The sequence below is a fragment of the Chiloscyllium plagiosum genome, chromosome 23, assembly GCF_004010195.1.
Source record: "Chiloscyllium plagiosum isolate BGI_BamShark_2017 chromosome 23, ASM401019v2, whole genome shotgun sequence".
Lineage (NCBI taxonomy): Eukaryota > Metazoa > Chordata > Chondrichthyes > Orectolobiformes > Hemiscylliidae > Chiloscyllium > Chiloscyllium plagiosum.
Window position 1 is genome coordinate 31,912,520 of NC_057732.1, and position 17,355 is coordinate 31,929,874.

General features: G+C 40.7%; 1 protein-coding gene across 7 annotated transcripts in view; it reads right to left on the reverse strand.

Annotated features, from left to right (window-relative positions):
- napepld (N-acyl phosphatidylethanolamine phospholipase D) overlaps nucleotides 1-17,355 on the reverse strand; it is a 56,677-nt gene that overhangs the window by 24,078 nt on the left and 15,244 nt on the right. For all 7 annotated transcript variants that reach the window (XM_043713843.1, XM_043713840.1, XM_043713842.1 and 4 more), the window contains exon 4: nucleotides 5,254-5,368. In XM_043713843.1, the coding sequence (XP_043569778.1) occupies nucleotides 5,254-5,368 (115 nt within the window). The remainder of the gene's footprint in view (nucleotides 1-5,253; nucleotides 5,369-17,355) is intronic.

Sequence of the window (17,355 nt, forward strand, 5' to 3'; positions counted from 1 at the left end):
ATGGCCTCATGCTCTTTGCTGTACAGGACAGGGTCCAAGCTCTTCACTATACCATCCTTTACCACCCCTTCATACTTTCTTGCTGTGCTCACTGAACCACAGTGTCATGGTCAGTTAGCACACCCACTCTGTAGCTTTCATTCTCAGCCAAGCAAGGAGAAGGAACCTCAAACCTGTTTTCACAATTGCAAAGGCTGAGGCTCCTGCATTCCTGCCTTCCGGGACCCCTTCGTGCCTCACTTACAGTCACATCTTCCTTTCCCTACCACTGACCAGTCTTAAGGTCAAAATGTCCAGATAACCAGAAACAGCTCTGTCCAAGATAAACTGGTCTATGCATTACATCCAAAAAGCCAAGTTTATCAGTGTGATTTGATCACATCAAGTGACAATCAAACTTCACGCATTCTGCTTGAGCCCCATTGATCTTGGATTTTGTTGTTTTCACAGATGTCGCTGCAGAGCTGAGTGGGTGCTTCGTCAGCAGAGTGGCACAGAGTTTTTAATCTTGACATCTAAAGTAGATTTGCAGTCATTTGCAGATGATTCGGAATTACCAATAGAAATTGCATTCTATTCTTTAGAGAGGAAGCTTGCTATCAGTACTTCTAACAAGAAGTTTGTTTTATTATGTGGAGGTCAGCAGGGTAGCACTGTGGCTCAGTGGTTAGCTAACTGCCTTAAAGCACCAGAGATGCAGGTTCAATTCCACCCTCAGGTAACCATCTGTGTGGAGTTTGCACATTCTCCCAGTGTCTGGGTGGCTTTCTCCGGGTGCTCCAGTTTCTTCTTACAGTCCAAAGATGTGCAGGTTAGGTGGATTGTCCATATTGTACAGGGTTTAGCTATAAGAAACGCAGAGTTACAGGGATAGAGTATGATGGTGCGTCTGGCTGGAATGCCCTTTGGGGGGATTGTGGTGGACTTGATGGGCTGAATGGCCTGCTTCAGTATGATAGGGATTCTATGACAGGATTCTACCATAGGCAGCAGAACACCAATGTCTAGACTAAATGGGAGTCCAAAGTCAGAACATGCCAGACACCAGATTGTCTAAGCAATTTTCCTGGAGCTTTCCTCCTAAATGGCCACCACCTGAATTCCACATTGTGGTGCTGTGGTGGTGTCCCTAACTCTGGGCCAGAGGTCCAAGATTTAAGTCCCACCTCAGGATGCGATGGCTACAGAGGTGTATTGTAACACAGCCATACAAATCAGTTAAAAAAAAGTCCCCAAAAAAATCCTAACAGCAGACAGGTGCTCAAGCCTGTTCAGAGGAGAGCACAAAGTGAATAAAATAAAGGTCTGTGGGCATGTCAGCATGTTTTATGGCCAAGCTGGTGGCCACTATATGTAGTTCCAGGAAGGAGGAAATGCCATCAACAAAATGCCAGTAGCACAGAAGGAATTCAGTCAGTCATGTCTGCTGGCTCTTTGAAGGAGTAATTCACCGAATGCCATTCCTTTCTTTTCCCTATTATCCTTCAAAATGTTTCCCTGCAGATAATTATCCAAATATTTGTTGAAAACCATGATTGAACCTGCCTCCAACACACTTTCAGGCTGTGCATTCCAGATCCTAATGACTTGCTGCATAAGGTAGTTTAGGTTCTTGTTACCATCAGTTCTTTTGACAATCATCTTGAAAAGATGACCTCTGGATCTAAATCCTTACATCAATTTCTCTCTTTCTTCTCTGTCCAGATCCCTCATGATTTTGATTAACTCAATCAAATCTCCTCCCAACCTTCTCTTCTTTAAGGAGAATAACTCAAGTTTCTTCAATCTATCCCAAAACTGAAGTTTCACATAAATGGAATGCTTCTTGTGAATCTTTTCTTCACCTTCTTTAATGCCCCCATATCCTTCCTAAAGTATCATGCTGGGAACTGGATGAAATACTATAATTGAGGTTAAACCAATGTTTTATGTATTTTCTTCACAATGTTTTTCCTTTTAACTCTATGCTCCTATTTATAAAGTCCAGGATCCCATATGCTTTATATACCTGCCTTGTTACCTTCAATGACTTGCGATTTCCCAGATCTTTTTGCTTCTCCACACACACAAAAATTTACCTTTTATTTTATATTGTCTCTCTCCATTCTTCCTACTAAAATTGATAACTTTACACTTCTTTGCATTAATTTTCATTGGTCACTTGTCCATTCATTCCACTAATCTGTCAGTGTCATTTTGAGCTTTAATACTATCCTCCTCAGTTGCAGGTTTTGTGTCACCCACGCACTTTGAAACTGTGACCTATATGCTTATTCACCAAAGTCTTGGTCACTAATAATTATCAGGTGGAGCAGGGATCCTAACAATGATCTATAGAGAATTCTTCTATAAACTGACCCCAATCAGATAAACAACCATTCATCATTACTCGGTTTCTTGTCACTCAGCCCTGCTGCTACTCCTAAATTGACCTGAAATTGGGCTATTTAAATTGGCTGCTTGCTTCTGTTTGGCTTTCACAAGCTCTGCCAGGTAACGACCTCTAGGAACTACATCCTAATTAATGCCTTCAGGGAAACAGAAAAAAAAATTACAGCAAAGTTAACTAATTTCTCTTAAACGGAAATCTTTAAAATGTTTATTCTGGAGGAAGGCTTTGGGAGCTGCTTAATATTATAAACAATGCTGAGGGAGAGAAAGATAATCAAAAGATTCCCTCAAGGTAGGGAAAGAATAAGATCTAATTAAAATATGAATGCAATCCATCGCAATGATGGTGAATATAGCAACTTGGAATGTGCTTACACAAGTAATTCTGTTCAATTCAAGAAAAAATCTGTCCAGACTTGGTTTCAATAATAGGTAATTACAAGGGATACACCCAGGACAGAATGAGTCAGACAATTGCAAAGGATGAATACTCAGATTCTATCTTCTCCAGATGAAGAACTGTTTTGATAAAGAATTACCCTTTCTCTTTGGGGGATTTAATTATGGATTCACATGGCCAATTTACTACTCTCAAACGAAGAGGTTACGTAAACAAATACTCAGGAAAAAGGAGATACCAATCAGGAAAATGGCAGAACTAAATTCCACTGTCCCTCAACAATTCTAAGTTAACAGATCAGATTTTGCAGATGCACTATGACCTATAAAACGTTTGATTAGAGTGAGCAATCCTGCCAAGTTATAACATCTACAATATCCTATGGACAATATATTTTACTTTCAGATTTACAAGAATCATATATAGTCAAAGGTGATGCTTTATTAGTTCTTAGATATTTGCTTATAAGTAATATACATACTAATGCTGATATTATTACAGAATCACATACCATTAGCTTGTACCTTGCTACAATGTTTTGATTTCCAAAAGCTGTGTGTTTTTTTTAAATGGAGAATGCAGATAAACATGAGGAGGTACGGTGCTCCACATTAAAATCCCAAATTAAATTCCTAGTTCATGCTAAATTAGCTAATCGCAATCTGAGCAAAGGTGGATGTCTAATAATTTGCTTCAAAATTTTCAAACTCGGCACAGGGGAGAAAAAGCAACCAGAAGTTCCATTCCTGATCATGATGCAGTCTGATTTTTTTTTAGTTTTCTTTTTTCCAATCTATCCTAAATGTTTAGGCTCCATGCAGGAATATAACCTCCTGGCTATTATTTAAATGTTGTTTCTCCAATAGCTGCTGCTCTCCTTTCTACTAGGAGGAGGAACAGCAGTGCAAAAGGGACAAAATCACAGGCAAAGCAATTCCCTGCATGTAAGGTATGAGCAGAAAGTGGTTGCACCAGCTCCCACCATATGTTCCTGCTTCCTTCCTCCCTTGTTATAGGTGTTTCTACCAGAATATTTCTAGAGCGATGTGGTGATTGGGTCAGTGACCACAGAAGGAAGGTCTCAAATTCTTTGAATTGGTAGAAACACTACTAGGGGTCTCCTCTTTTCCCAAGTTACCTGAAACATCTATTCAGTCCTTCGTTCTTTGCATTTTCTTGAGGCTTATAATTATTTCAATAATCAATTTAAATTATTCAAATAGGTCACAGGTTGAACAAATTAAAAAGACATTGTAAACAAATCGATTCCTAGAAACAGCAAACCTAGAAAGTAGGATATAAATACCATAAATTATTCAAATGGGTCATAGTATCACCAGGTTTGTGTTGAAGTAAAAAGATCATTAGTTTACATTTTTGACTGGCTAATTGCCATGGAGCTGGTCTGTAGGGATAGAAATATATGTTTGATTTAATCTAACTGTGTGTGTTTGCAAACAGAAGTAGGCAGTCAGCTTCGTGGGAACTGGGAGAAGACTGCACAGAATCTGGAGGAGCAGAATCTGAAACAAAGCAGTCTGCTCCTGTCCAAAGCCAGGACTCCAAAGCACAGACACCATGAGAAACCAGACTTATTCCTGATTTTGTACGTTATTCAGTTAGAGACAAAAACAACTGCAGATGCTGGAATCCAAAGTCGACAAGCAGGAGGCTGGAAGACACAGCCAGCCAGGCAACATCAGGGAGGTGGAGAAATCGACATTTCAGGTTATACACAAAATGTCAACTTCACCACCTCCCGATGCTATGTGGCTTGCTGTGTTCTTCCAGTCTCCTGCTAGTCACTTTATACATCACTCAGCAGGAACGTTGTGATGGGAGACAGGACTGCAGATGCTGGAGATCAGAGTCAAGAATGTGGTGCTGGAAAAGCACAGCAGGTCAGGCAGCATCCAAGGAGCAGGAGCAGAAAAAGCTTTGGCCTGAAGTGTCAAATCTCCTGCTCCTCGGATACTACCTGACTTGCTGTGTTTTTCCAGCACCACTCCCTCGACCCAGGAATGTAGTGATGCCCAAACTTTAACTGAAATGTCCACATTTGTGAGGTTTTGAAGCAAAGCTGGAAGGTAATTTAGACAACAGCGTATGAAAGGATCCCCATGAAATCTCATATTTTGGAGAACAGCTAGAATACAGCTGGATAAATCAAAGTGAATCTTGGAGAGCGGTGGGTAAACTTCGATTGATCCCAGCTGGCAAATTTCTCTAAATGTTAACAATTTCTGTGGAGATCCTAACTAGATAGAGTTGGTCAGTCAACATATACTGTCAAAGATTCACACATGCAGAACAGTGCTGACAGAGATTGCAACTGCCACTTAATTCTTTTTACTTCTGATCTATCCAAGATAAATCATATGAAAATTCAAGTATATGAATTACAAACATTAAAATTAACTGTCAGGTGTCTGAAATGGCACTTTGATAGGCAAAGGACTTACCTCATTGGCTAAAGCAAATGTTCCCCAGTGTATTCCTACCGACCTTTTTGCTTGAACATCTATATGAATCCTCACAGCCTCCTCTGGGTTCACATGATTATACTTCATAAACCATCTGAAACAGAGACAAGAGCATAGACTGGTAAATTAGGAACCTCAAACTGAATAGTAGCAGAAACGGCATATTTCTGTACTGAATATATACAGATATATTACATCCCCTTTGCCTATTAGAAATGCATGATCACTTTCATGAAGAGAGTAAGTGAAAAACAAAAGAAGAAACAGAGATGGAATCAATGCCTAGTGGATGTACAAACCTAAAACTGTCACTTACATGCTAGTTCTCAACTCAGAGTCTTAGAGATATATATCACATAAACAGGCCCTTCAAGTCCATCTCGTCTATGCCTACTCAACATCCTAACCTAATCGAGTCCTATTTGCCAGCATTTGGCCCATATCCCTCTAAACCCTTCCTCATCACATACTCAGCCTTTTAAATGTTGTAATTGTACCAGCTTCCACCACTTCCTCTGGCAGCTCATTCCATATGCACACCACCCTCTGCGTGTAAAAGTTGTCCCTTAGGTCTCTTTCCCCTCTCCTTTTAAACCTATGGGGAAAAGACCTTGTCCATTTATCCTATTCATGCCCTTCATGACTTTATGAATCTCTACAAGATCATCCTTCAGCGTCCGACACTCCAGGGAAAATAGTCTATTTTCACCCCAGTCTATTCAGTCTCTCCCTATAGAACAAACCTTCCAATCCTTGCAGATATTTTCTGAACCCTTTCAAGTCTCACAACATCCTTCCTATAGCAGGTAGACCAGTATTGCACGCAGTATTCCAAATGTGGCCTAATGATGTCCTGTACAGACACAACATGACCTCCCAACTCCTATATTCAATTCACTGACCAATAAAGCTAAGCATATCAAGTGCCTTGTTCACTATCCTATTTACCTGCGACTCCACTTTCAGTGAAATATGAACCTGCATTCCAAGGTCTCTCTGTTCAGCAATACTGCCCAAGACCTTACCGTTAGGTGTATAACCGCCGCCCTGATTTGCCTTTCCAAAATACATTACCTCACATTTACCTGAATTAAACTCCATCTACCACTCCTCAGCCCATTGGCCCTGATCAAGATCCCATAGTACCCAGAGGTAACTTTCTTTGCTGTCCACTACACCTCCAATTTTGGTGTCATCTACAAACCTACCAACCATACCTCCTATGTTCACATTGCAATCACTTGCCTCCTTGTCAAATTTAAATTGCCCAGAGACAGTGCATGATCTACAATTTGTGTTGTTGTCTACTCTGCTCCAGGCTTGCAAGCCAATCTCAATCTCTTCAATTCTGCTTCCAAGAACCTCAGTGACCTTTCATTCTTTTATGACACTGTGGGCAAAGCCAAGAATTGTTACCATTGTAGACCATTCAGAAAACACAGCCACCCACATTGCTGAGAGTCTGGAGTCACACAAGTCAGATTGGATAAGTATGGGTATATTTCCTTCCATAAAGGAACATAAACCAGATTGGTTATAACAATCAATGATAGCTGTTATGATCATCATTAGTGGGTTTGGCTCTATATTACCTAATTATTAATTTAAAATGTCATCAGCTGTCTTGGTAGGATTTGAATCTTTGCCCTCAGGGCATTACTTTGAACCTTTGAATTATTAACTCAAAGACATTATCACTACACCACTCTCACTCCAATGTAAAATGCATAGATCAGTCCACACTTGTTCAGCCCAACTTTCTACTCCAATATATTTGAAGAACTCTGAAATACTTTGATGAGCTTTTCCTGTAAATTCCTCCACCAAAAGACCACGCTTGACAAAGAGATCCAACAGTAGAGGAATTATTTCTCTCAAAGGCTCATGTACCAGTGGAATTCACTACCCTAGAGTGTAGTTGCAGCTGGGATACTGAATAAATTTAAGGAGTAGACAGATTTTTAATTCGCAAGTTAAAGGATTATGGGGAATGTGCAGTAAAAAGTGGAGCTGAGGCTGAGATGAGATCAGCCATGATTTTATTAAATGGCAGAGCATGCTGAAGAGGCTGATTGCTCCTAGTTCTCATGCTCTTAGCTGCATTAGCTCAGCCTTCTACAAATTACAGGATTGAGTGTTTGACAACAAAGCAAGTCAACAGAAGTCTTAATTTACAGAGCAACTGTCATCACCACATTGCTGTACTTCAGTGAAACCTGGATTGTATATCCAAGACACAATCTACTATTCAAAAACATTCTATTAGCAATGCATCTGCCACATCCTCTGGACTCAACAAGCAACATACTCTAATGTGCTTTTTGAAGCCAGATCCATAAGGACTCTGGCAAAACTGAAATAGAAACAAGTCCGGTGGACTGGACATTATGTCGGGATGATGGAAAAGCATCTACCCTGATAGGTCCTGTTTCTCAATTTTCAAATGGTCAATGTTCCAGAGGAGAACTAAGAAAATGCTCAAAGACTTGTTTACTTGACCATGTGGGGTAGGTACTGTTATGATGAAAGAATAGCAATATACTTCTAACTAACTTGGAACTGGGAAGTAATACACGTTTGGTGCCCTTTTCCTTCTGGGTGTTAGAGATTGCTGGTTTGAAAGATGCTCTTGACGAAACATTGGCAATCTAAGGCAATTACAGGAAGTGAATGTTTATCATTACAGGAAAAGTCAAGAAAAGATAATTAGACTTTCTCTTTGAAGATGATCACTGCCTGATATTATATAGTATGAATGTTCCTTGCCACTTAGCCAAGAACCACTTCAGTATCTGAAGATTTGAGAGTGGAACTGGACACTGCTAACTGGTCTTCAATGAAGCAACTAAAAGATGTTTGGGCATAGTGAAACTCATACATTACTGCCCTAGAGCAGAGATGCCTGGATTCCAACAATTAAAGGGATCTTCTTTTCTGCACTAGGTATGACTTAACCAATGAAGGATTTTTTGTTATTTCCCATTTATGTAAATTTTACAACAATTGCTTTAGGGCACAATTTCTCAAATGCTGACTTGATGACTACAGCAGTCACTCTCATCTTACCTCTGGAATTCAGTCTTTTTTCTCTGCTGAGTGACCAGAATGAAACCCTAGCTCTTGCAATGAACAGTCCGAGGTATAGAACTGCAACTGGTACTTTGCAATATAGAAATCCACTTGGTCTCCTGAGCACAACTTGGAGAAATTTGATATTGTATTTGAAAATATGAGTAATATTTTTGGCACTGATGGATATATTTATTGATCAAAATCTAACATACGCCATTGATGATTTATATACATAGTTGAGAGATTTATTTGGGGGCGGGGGGGGGGGCGGGTGTAGGCCTTCAATTACACAGTAAGTTTAGTTGAGAACAAAGAACATAGATCAATACAGCGCAGTACAGGCCCTTCAGCCCTCGATGTTGCACCGCCTTGTCATACTAATCTGAAGCCCATCCCACCTACACTATTCCACGTATGTACATTTGCCTGTCCAATGACGACTTAAATGCACTTAAATTTGGCGATTCTACTACCGATGCAGTCAAAGCATTCCATACCCTTACTACTCTCTGAGTAAAGAAACTACCTCTGACATCTGTCTTATACCTATCTCCCCTCACTTTAAAGTTGTGTCCCCTCGTGTTTGCCGTCCCCATACTTGGAAAAAGGCTCTCCCTGTCCACCCTATCTAACCCTCTGATTATCTTGTATGTGTCTATTAAGTCACCTCTCAACCTTCTTCTCTCTAACGAGAACAGCCTCAAGGCCCTCAGCCTTTCCTCGTAAGACATTCCTTCCATACCAGGCAACATCCTAGTAAGTCTCCTCTGCACCCTTACCAAAGCTTCCACATCTTTCTTATAATGCGGTGAGCAGCACTGTACACAATACTCCAAGTGTGGCCGTACCAGAGCTTTGTACAGCTGCAGCATAACCTCCTGGTTCCGGAACTCAATCCTGCTATTAATAAAGGCCAAAACACTGTATGCCTTCTTAACAACCCTGTCAATCTGGGTGGCAACTTTCAGGGATCTGTGTACATGGACACAGAGATCTCTCTGCTCATCTGCACTCCCAAGAATCCTACCATTAGCCCAGTACTTTGCATTTCGATTACTCCGGCCAAAGTGTATCACCTCACAGTTGTCCACCTCCATTTGCCACCTCTCAGCCCAGCTCTGCATCCTATCTGTGTCTCTCTGCATAGTTTAGTTAAGATAGAAGCTGAGCCATAAATAGCATAATGCTCCAGATTTGATCCGAGGGTTGTGCTAACTCAGCAATGATAACACTACAAGTCCTACAATTAGCTTTAGGATGTTGGATTAATAAAGGATAATCCTATTTGTATAAACAACCTTTGGTAGAAATACACGTATTGGCCCTTCAGTGTCAAAATTACATTCAGCATAGATTCCTCCCAAGGTCAAATATCATGACAATACTGTTAAGGTCTGCTGGTGAAGGAATCCTAGTTAGTGGAAAAGGTTTTGGGTACATCTGGAGACATCTTTCAGAAAGGAAGAAAAAGGTTAAAACTTAAAAGAAAATGGTCAAGGAGGACATTTTTCCAGGGATACTAGCACCATCTGATTTTCTAACGGATTTAGGATACAGATGATAAACAGAGCTGCTTTCATTACTGCATAAAAGATCAGGAGCACCAAATTTTGAAATGATAAAGAAAACAAATAATGAAAAATTATTTCCATTAGACAGAATCATACAGCATGAAGCAGGCTCTTTGGTCCAACTCGTCCATGCTGACCAAGTTTCCCAAACTAAAATAGTGCCACTTACCTGCAAAACCTTTCCTATTCACGTACCTGCCCAAATGTCTTTTAAATGTTATAAGTGTACCTGCATCTATCACTTCCTCTGACAGTTCAATCTACATAATACCACCCTCTATGAGACAAAATTGCCCCTTTTAATTATTTATCCTCTCACCTGAAAAATATGTCCCTAGTTTTAAACACTCCCATTCTAGGAAAAAGACCTTTGCTATTCACCTTATCTATGCCACCCATGATTTTGTCACCCCTCAACCTCCTATGCCCCAGTGAAAAAGTCCAGCTCTCCATATAACTCAAACCCTCCAGTCCCAGCAACATCCTTGTAAATCTCTGAACCCTCTCCAATTTAAAAATATCCTTCCTAAGCAGAGCAGAACTGTACACAGTACTCCAAAAGTGACCTCACTCATGTCCTATACAACCTCAATTCCTATACTCAATGATCTGAGCAATGAAGACAAGCATACTAAATGCCTTCCAAACTACCCTGTCTATCTGTGATGCAACTTTCAAAGTACCTGAACCCCTAGGTCTCTCTGTTCACCAACAATACCCAAGTCCCTACCATGAACTGTGTAAATCCTGCCTTTGTTCACTTTACCAAAATGCAATACTTCGCATTTATCCGTATTAAACTCTGTCACTCCTCAGCCCATTGGCCCAATTGATCAAGATCCTTTTGTAATCATAGATAGCCTCCTTCACTGTCAACTATACCTCCAATTTTGATGTCATCTGTAAACTTACTAACCATGCGTCCTAAATTTTTTTCTCAACCATTTATATAAATGACAAGCAATAGTGGAACCAGCATTGGTCACAGGCTTCCAGTCCAAAGTACAACCCTCCATCACCACCCTCTATCTCCTACTGTGAAACCAATTTGGAGTTCAATTGGCAAGCTCTCCTTGAATCCATGTGATCTAACTTTACTAACCAGTCTACCATACAGAACTTTGATAAAGACTTTACAATATTCCAAGTAGATAACGTCTATCATTCTGCTTTCATCTATCGTTTTGGATCATGTCCTTAAAAAACTCAAGCAAGTTTGTGTGACACAAGTTCCCATGCTGATTATCCTAAATCAGTCCTTGCCTCTCCAAATGCATGTAAACCCTATCTCTTAGAATCCCCTCCAACTTACCTACCACTTATGTCAGACTCACCAGTATATAGTTTCAGGCTTCTCCTTACAGACTTTAGGTACAACATTAGTCACCTTCTTAAGAATGCCCCTACATCCCCTATATTCTTGAAGAGATTCAGTTGACCCCAGATGTCTATACCTAAAATACACCACCTTCTTATTTTTGACGAGAGCCTCAAAATCTTAATTAGCCATTGTTCCCTACTCCTACAAGCTTTACCCTTCACTCTAACAGAAACATACTGCCTCTGAACTTCCCTTATCTCGCTTTTGAAAGCCTCACACTTGCCAGTCATCTCTTTAACGGAGAACAGTTTATTCCAATCAACTTTTAAAAGTTCCTGTCTCATACCATTAAAATTAGCGTTACCCCAATTAAGAATTCTAACTTTTATACAAGGCCTAACCTTATGCATAACTATTTTAAAACTAATAAAATTAAGATCATTGGTCCCAAAGTGCTCCCTCATGGCTTTGTTGGTGAATTTGTATTAAGGATTAACACGAAGGGAGAGGTTGAATTTGTTGTCATACTTTAAATGGTTCTTAGAACATGGAATACATTAGAATTCGGCACTTTTCACAACCTCTGAATGTCTCAAAGGGCTTTACAACTGCATTAAAAGTTTTGAAATGTAGCCACTTTCATAACACAAGGAACACAACTGCCAAAGAAATAAATATTGCCCTGAACACCAGAGAAACTGTGTGCTTTTCTTCAAAATAATGGTGTGGGGCCTTTTACATCCACCTGAGAAAGCAGACAGGATATTGGTTTTCTGAACTAAAAGACAGCACCTCTGATAGCGCAGTGCTGAGAGACTGCTGCACTATCAGCCCACAGTTTACGCTCAACTATAATGGAGTGAGATTGTATCCACAAACATCAGACTCAGAAAAAGCGAGTGCTACCAATACAGCCACACAGTTAATTAAACTGAGTCCCCTATTAAAAGTGCAGATAACAGAAAAGCGATCAAGGGGATTAGGAGCTTTAAGTTGAAACTGGAAATGTTGGCAGTCTGATGAGCCTCCTTTTGTGCTGACATTTCTACGATAAAGCACAGCATTGCAGAGAGGCCACTACTAATACATTTATTTGAAACTACCAGACCGTTTACAAGTTTTAATGGCTAGACTGTAGAACAAGAGAGATTAGAACATTGAACTTTATAAAGAAGAGGAATTAGCCAGTACAGTGCAAGTCATTTGGATTGGTCAGGATTCACAACTTGTTGATTAAGTATAAGATCTGACCAGTGATAACCTTTATAAGATCAATCTACTCCACTGAGAACCGAAAAAAACCAAAAGATATGCCTGCATGATTGCATACCATCATTGGAAATTCCGAATATTCGCATGAATGTAATCTGCAAGATACATGAAAACAAAAATATACCAAAGCATGTGAAGAGGAAAGTAAACCGCTGCAGCTGCAGCTGCTGCTGATATCATCGTTACAACCATCAAGGAGAAACTGGGAGGGTGCTGGGACAGACTCCTAAGTGTACTATTTCAAAATCTTTCGAAAATAACATTTTCACTCTTTGCATGGAATCAAAGAAAATGAGATTGATTTCAAATCAGATTGATTGGGAGTAATAATTTTTTTTAAAAACCCAAATGTTCTCAGTTACAGTTTTTCACTCTGGCATGTGCACCAAAAAGACTAAGTATTATTATACATGGTCTGGCTAAATTGGGTTTTGGCCTATGGTGATAATTTCTGCTCATCACAGGATATGGAGTCACTGTCTTTCCCTTGAAAGGTTAGTAAAACAAAGATTACAAAATTGGCACTTCATATTGCCAAAGTTGTACATTCCCCTAACACCACTGGTTCCTATATAAATCGAGAGAGTGCTACTTTCAGTAAGGTGACGTGTTCTGGCATCCAGAAGGGCATAGGAGAACTCACTAGAGGGTCAAACCACGGAAATAGCCTGAAGATCTAAAGAAGGGCTGGTCTAGAAATTAAGCGACACAACATATGATGCATATATGGCACATTGAAACTTAGATGATCTTTCTAAGTTTCAATGTGCCATATATGCATCATATGTAAAGTGGGGTGCCTGGGACCCCAAATCCAGCAGTCACTCCATGCCAAGTCCACGTTCACACTTGGACCCAATTCCAAAATTCATGGAAGTTTCTGCCCTTTAATAAACTGCTCACAGCTACTGTAGTGAAGAATAATCAAGTAATGCCACTGTTGCATTAGGAGTGGGAATTATTGTCGGGAAGTGGCAGATGGAGTTTAATTCAGTTAAATGTGAGGTGCTGCATTTTGGGAAAGCAAATCTTCGCAGGACTTATACACTTAATGGACGGCACGGTGGCAGAGTGGTTAGCACTGTTGCCTCACAGCGCCAGAGACCCGGGTTCAATTCCCGCCTCAGGCGACTGACTGTGTGGAGTTTACACATTCTCCCTGTGTCTGCGTGGGTTTCCTCCGGGTGCTCCGGTTTCCTCCCACAGTCCAAAAATGTGCAGGCCATGCTAAATTGTCCATAGTGTTAGGTGCAGGGGTAAATGTAGGGGAATGGGTTTGGGTGGGTTGGGCTTCGGCGGATCGGTGTGGACTTGTTGGGCCGAAGGGCATGTTTCCACACTGTAAGTAATCTAATCTAATCTAATCTAATTAATGGTAAGGTCCTAGGGAGTGTTGCTGAACAAAGAGACCTTGGAGTGCAGGTTCATAGCTCCTAGAAAGTGCAGTCGCAGGTAGATATGATAGTGAAGATGACGTTTGGTCAGAGTATTGAGTACAGGAGTTGGGAGGTCATGTTGTGGCTGTAAAGGACATTGGTTAGGCCACTGTTGGAATATTGCATGCAATTCTGGTCTCCTTCCTATCGGAAAGATGTTGTGAAACTTGAAAGGGTTCAGAAAAGATTTACAAGGATGTTGCCAGAATTGGAGAATTTGAGCTATAGGGAGAGGCTGAACAGGCTGGGGCTGTTTTCCCTGGTGATGGCGACCAGCGGTATCCATGCTAGGTCATTGATGTAAATGATTTGGATGTGAACACAGAAGGCATTGTTCCTAAGTTTGCAAATGACACAAAAATAGGTACTGTAGTGGACAGTGAAGACTATCTCAGAGTACAACCGAACCTGGACCAGATGGGCCACTGGGCCAAGGTTTGGCAGATGAAGCTTAACTTAGTTTAATTTTAAATTGGCAGGTACGATATTGGGGGCATCGCAAGCAAGTAGCTGCAAGGGGATCAGGGTCAGGTACTAAATATCCAAAGATTTGTGTCCTATTGAAAGGACAGGCAGATGGGCAGAGGGGATGGGGTTACTTTGTTAGGAAGAAATGAAATTAAATTGGCGGCAAGAAGTGATATCGGGTCAGAAGCATGGAATCGGTGAGTAAAGGGAAGCATCTGCAAAGGAGAAAAGATCCTGTTGGGAGTTATGGCTTCCGAGCAGTAGTCAAGAATGTGGAACAAAAAAAAAAATCAAGAGATAGTGCTTTTCTTACGTGCCTTTTCTATCTCAATAATCATGGGGGACTTCAATATGCATGGACTGGGAAAATAGTGGATCCAAGAAAAGGAATTTGTGGAATGCCTACAAGAATTTTTTTTAGAGAAGCTCGTGGTAGAGCCCACTAGGGAACTGGCAATTCTGAATTTAATGATGTATAATGAGGCAGACTTAAGCAGGAAGCTTATGGTGAAGGAACCCTTGGGTGCAGTGACCATCATATGAGAAATTCACCCTCTAGTTTGAGACAGAAGCTTGAAGAGGATATTATAGTATTACAATGGAGTAAAGATAACGGGAAGATGGTGGAGCCGCAATGGCTAGGGTTCCTGGGATTAATTTGGGAATCACAGCAGAAAATGAATCCCAGATGAAATATTCTAAGGGGAGGATGGTGCAACCACAGCAGACAAGGGAAGTCAGGGACAGCATAAAAGCAAAAGAAAAATCATACAACACAGTGAAGGCTAATGGGAAGCCAGAGAATTAGGAAACCTTTAAAAATCAGCAAAGGACAACTAAAAAATGAATGTTGCGGGGGGTGGGGGGAGATGAAATGGCTAGTGATTTATGGAGTTCCACAAGGGTCAGTGTTGGGACCAAAATTATTCATGTTAAACATGAGCAATCTGGACGAAGGAACTGCAGATGACACAGATAGATGGAGGAATAAGTGGACATGCTGGCAGTGTTGAAGAGGTAGGGAGGCTGCAGAAGGAAATGGACAGGAAAGGAGAGTGGGCAAAATGTGGCAGATGGAATACAATCTGGGAAAGTGTGAGGTTATGCACTTTGGTAGGAAGAATTTTATAAATGGGGACTTGAGAGTCCTGGTTCAGGATTCTCTTAAGGTTCACATGCAGGTTCAGTTGGCAGTTGGGAAAGCAAATGCAATGTTAGCATTCACTTCAACAGGGCTAGAATACAAGAGCAGGGATGAACTGCTGAAACTATAGAAGGCTCTGATCAGACTGCATTGGAATATTGTGAGCAGTTTTGGGCCCCATACCTCAGGAAGGATGTGCTGGCCTTAGAGGTGTGTTCAGAGTAAGTTTACAAGAATAATCCCAGAAATGAAGGGCTTGTCATAAGAGGAGCAGTTGAAGACGCTGGGTCCGTGTACAACAGAGTTTATAAGGATGAAGGGAGGATCTCATTGGAACTTATAGAATACTGAGAGGGCTGGATAAAGTGGAAAAGATTAGAGACCACAGGGCACACCTTTAGATCTCAGATGAGGAAGATCTATAGTTTTCAACTATAGGGTGGTGAATCTGTGGAACCCATTGCCACAGAAGACTGTGAAAGCCAAATCATTGAGTGCATTTAAGACAGAAATGGAAAGTTCTTGATTAGTAAGGGGATCAAATGTTCCAAAAAGAAGGCAGGAGAATGGAGTTGTAAAACATATCAACCATGATCGAATGGTGGAGCAGATTTGATGGGCTAAATAGCCTAATTCTCCCCTGCATTTTAATGGTGTCATGGTCTATTTTCTGCTGAACATGGATGATAGATTTTTGTTATTCATGTACAAGAACCCCCACTTCCCTCTGCAACTTTCTACAGTCTTCTGCAACCTCTGACTCTGCTTGGAGGTTTCTCTCCCACTTATCCCTGGAATGCCACAACCAGACACACTTGGCCCCTCACACTTGGTTGGAGAACTCTGGTCAGTTTCCTTTAAATTAGGCTCAATAAGAGGCAGCTTACAATGCAAACCTCCATAGCCACCTCAAAAAAAAAAAGCCTAATGGCAGGATGGAGCTGGGAAGCTGACATGCCAACCAACTAGCCTATTATGGGCACTCACTCATTTCCAATCCAGGATCAAAATTCCAACCCAAAATATCAGCTGGAGATTGAACTGATGGAACATCACAGAAGTGCTCAATCCTGTTTTTAATCAAGTATCCACGCACGCAGGAGTTCTTTACACAGCAAGCTAAAATTGATTCTCCATCTTATCCACACCCAATTCCAAGGGCCATTTAAGAAAATTTTAGCTATGTTTAATGCCACCCAAAATCAGCAAACACAACTCAAACTGGAAGTCAAACTAGAGAATCTTCCTGATCTATGTGTCTCTATTTCACAGTAGCATTTCAATTATCGTTTAAATCATAGTTTGCTAAAAACATCTTATTTTAAGCAGTAGCAACACTCTTGGTTACCCACACACAAAAAATTATGAGGAATAGTACAATTTTCTGTACATCAAGTGATGCGTCAGTAAAACATAAAACAAATGCAGAGGCATTCAAGGCCATGACGCTCGGTATGTTTTCTTTTTGGTACATGTCTCTTCACACATCATTTCTTGGCTTTGCACTCTCATCTTTCCAAAGAATGAAAAGTATGAGATTCTACCTTGGCAATTTCAGCATTAAGTTAGGTTTATTTGATATCTTTTAACATTAGCATGGCGTTAACTGGCAAACTCTTAATGTTAGGGAGTAAAATCATCAATTTATCGTTGTGGTTCTGTTCGCCGAGCTGGGAATTTGTATTGCAGATATTTCGTCCCCTGTCTAGGTGACATCCTCAGTGCTTGGGAGCCTCCTGTGAAGCGCTTTTGTGTTGTTTCCTCCAGCATTTATAGTCGTTTGTCTCTGCCGCTTCC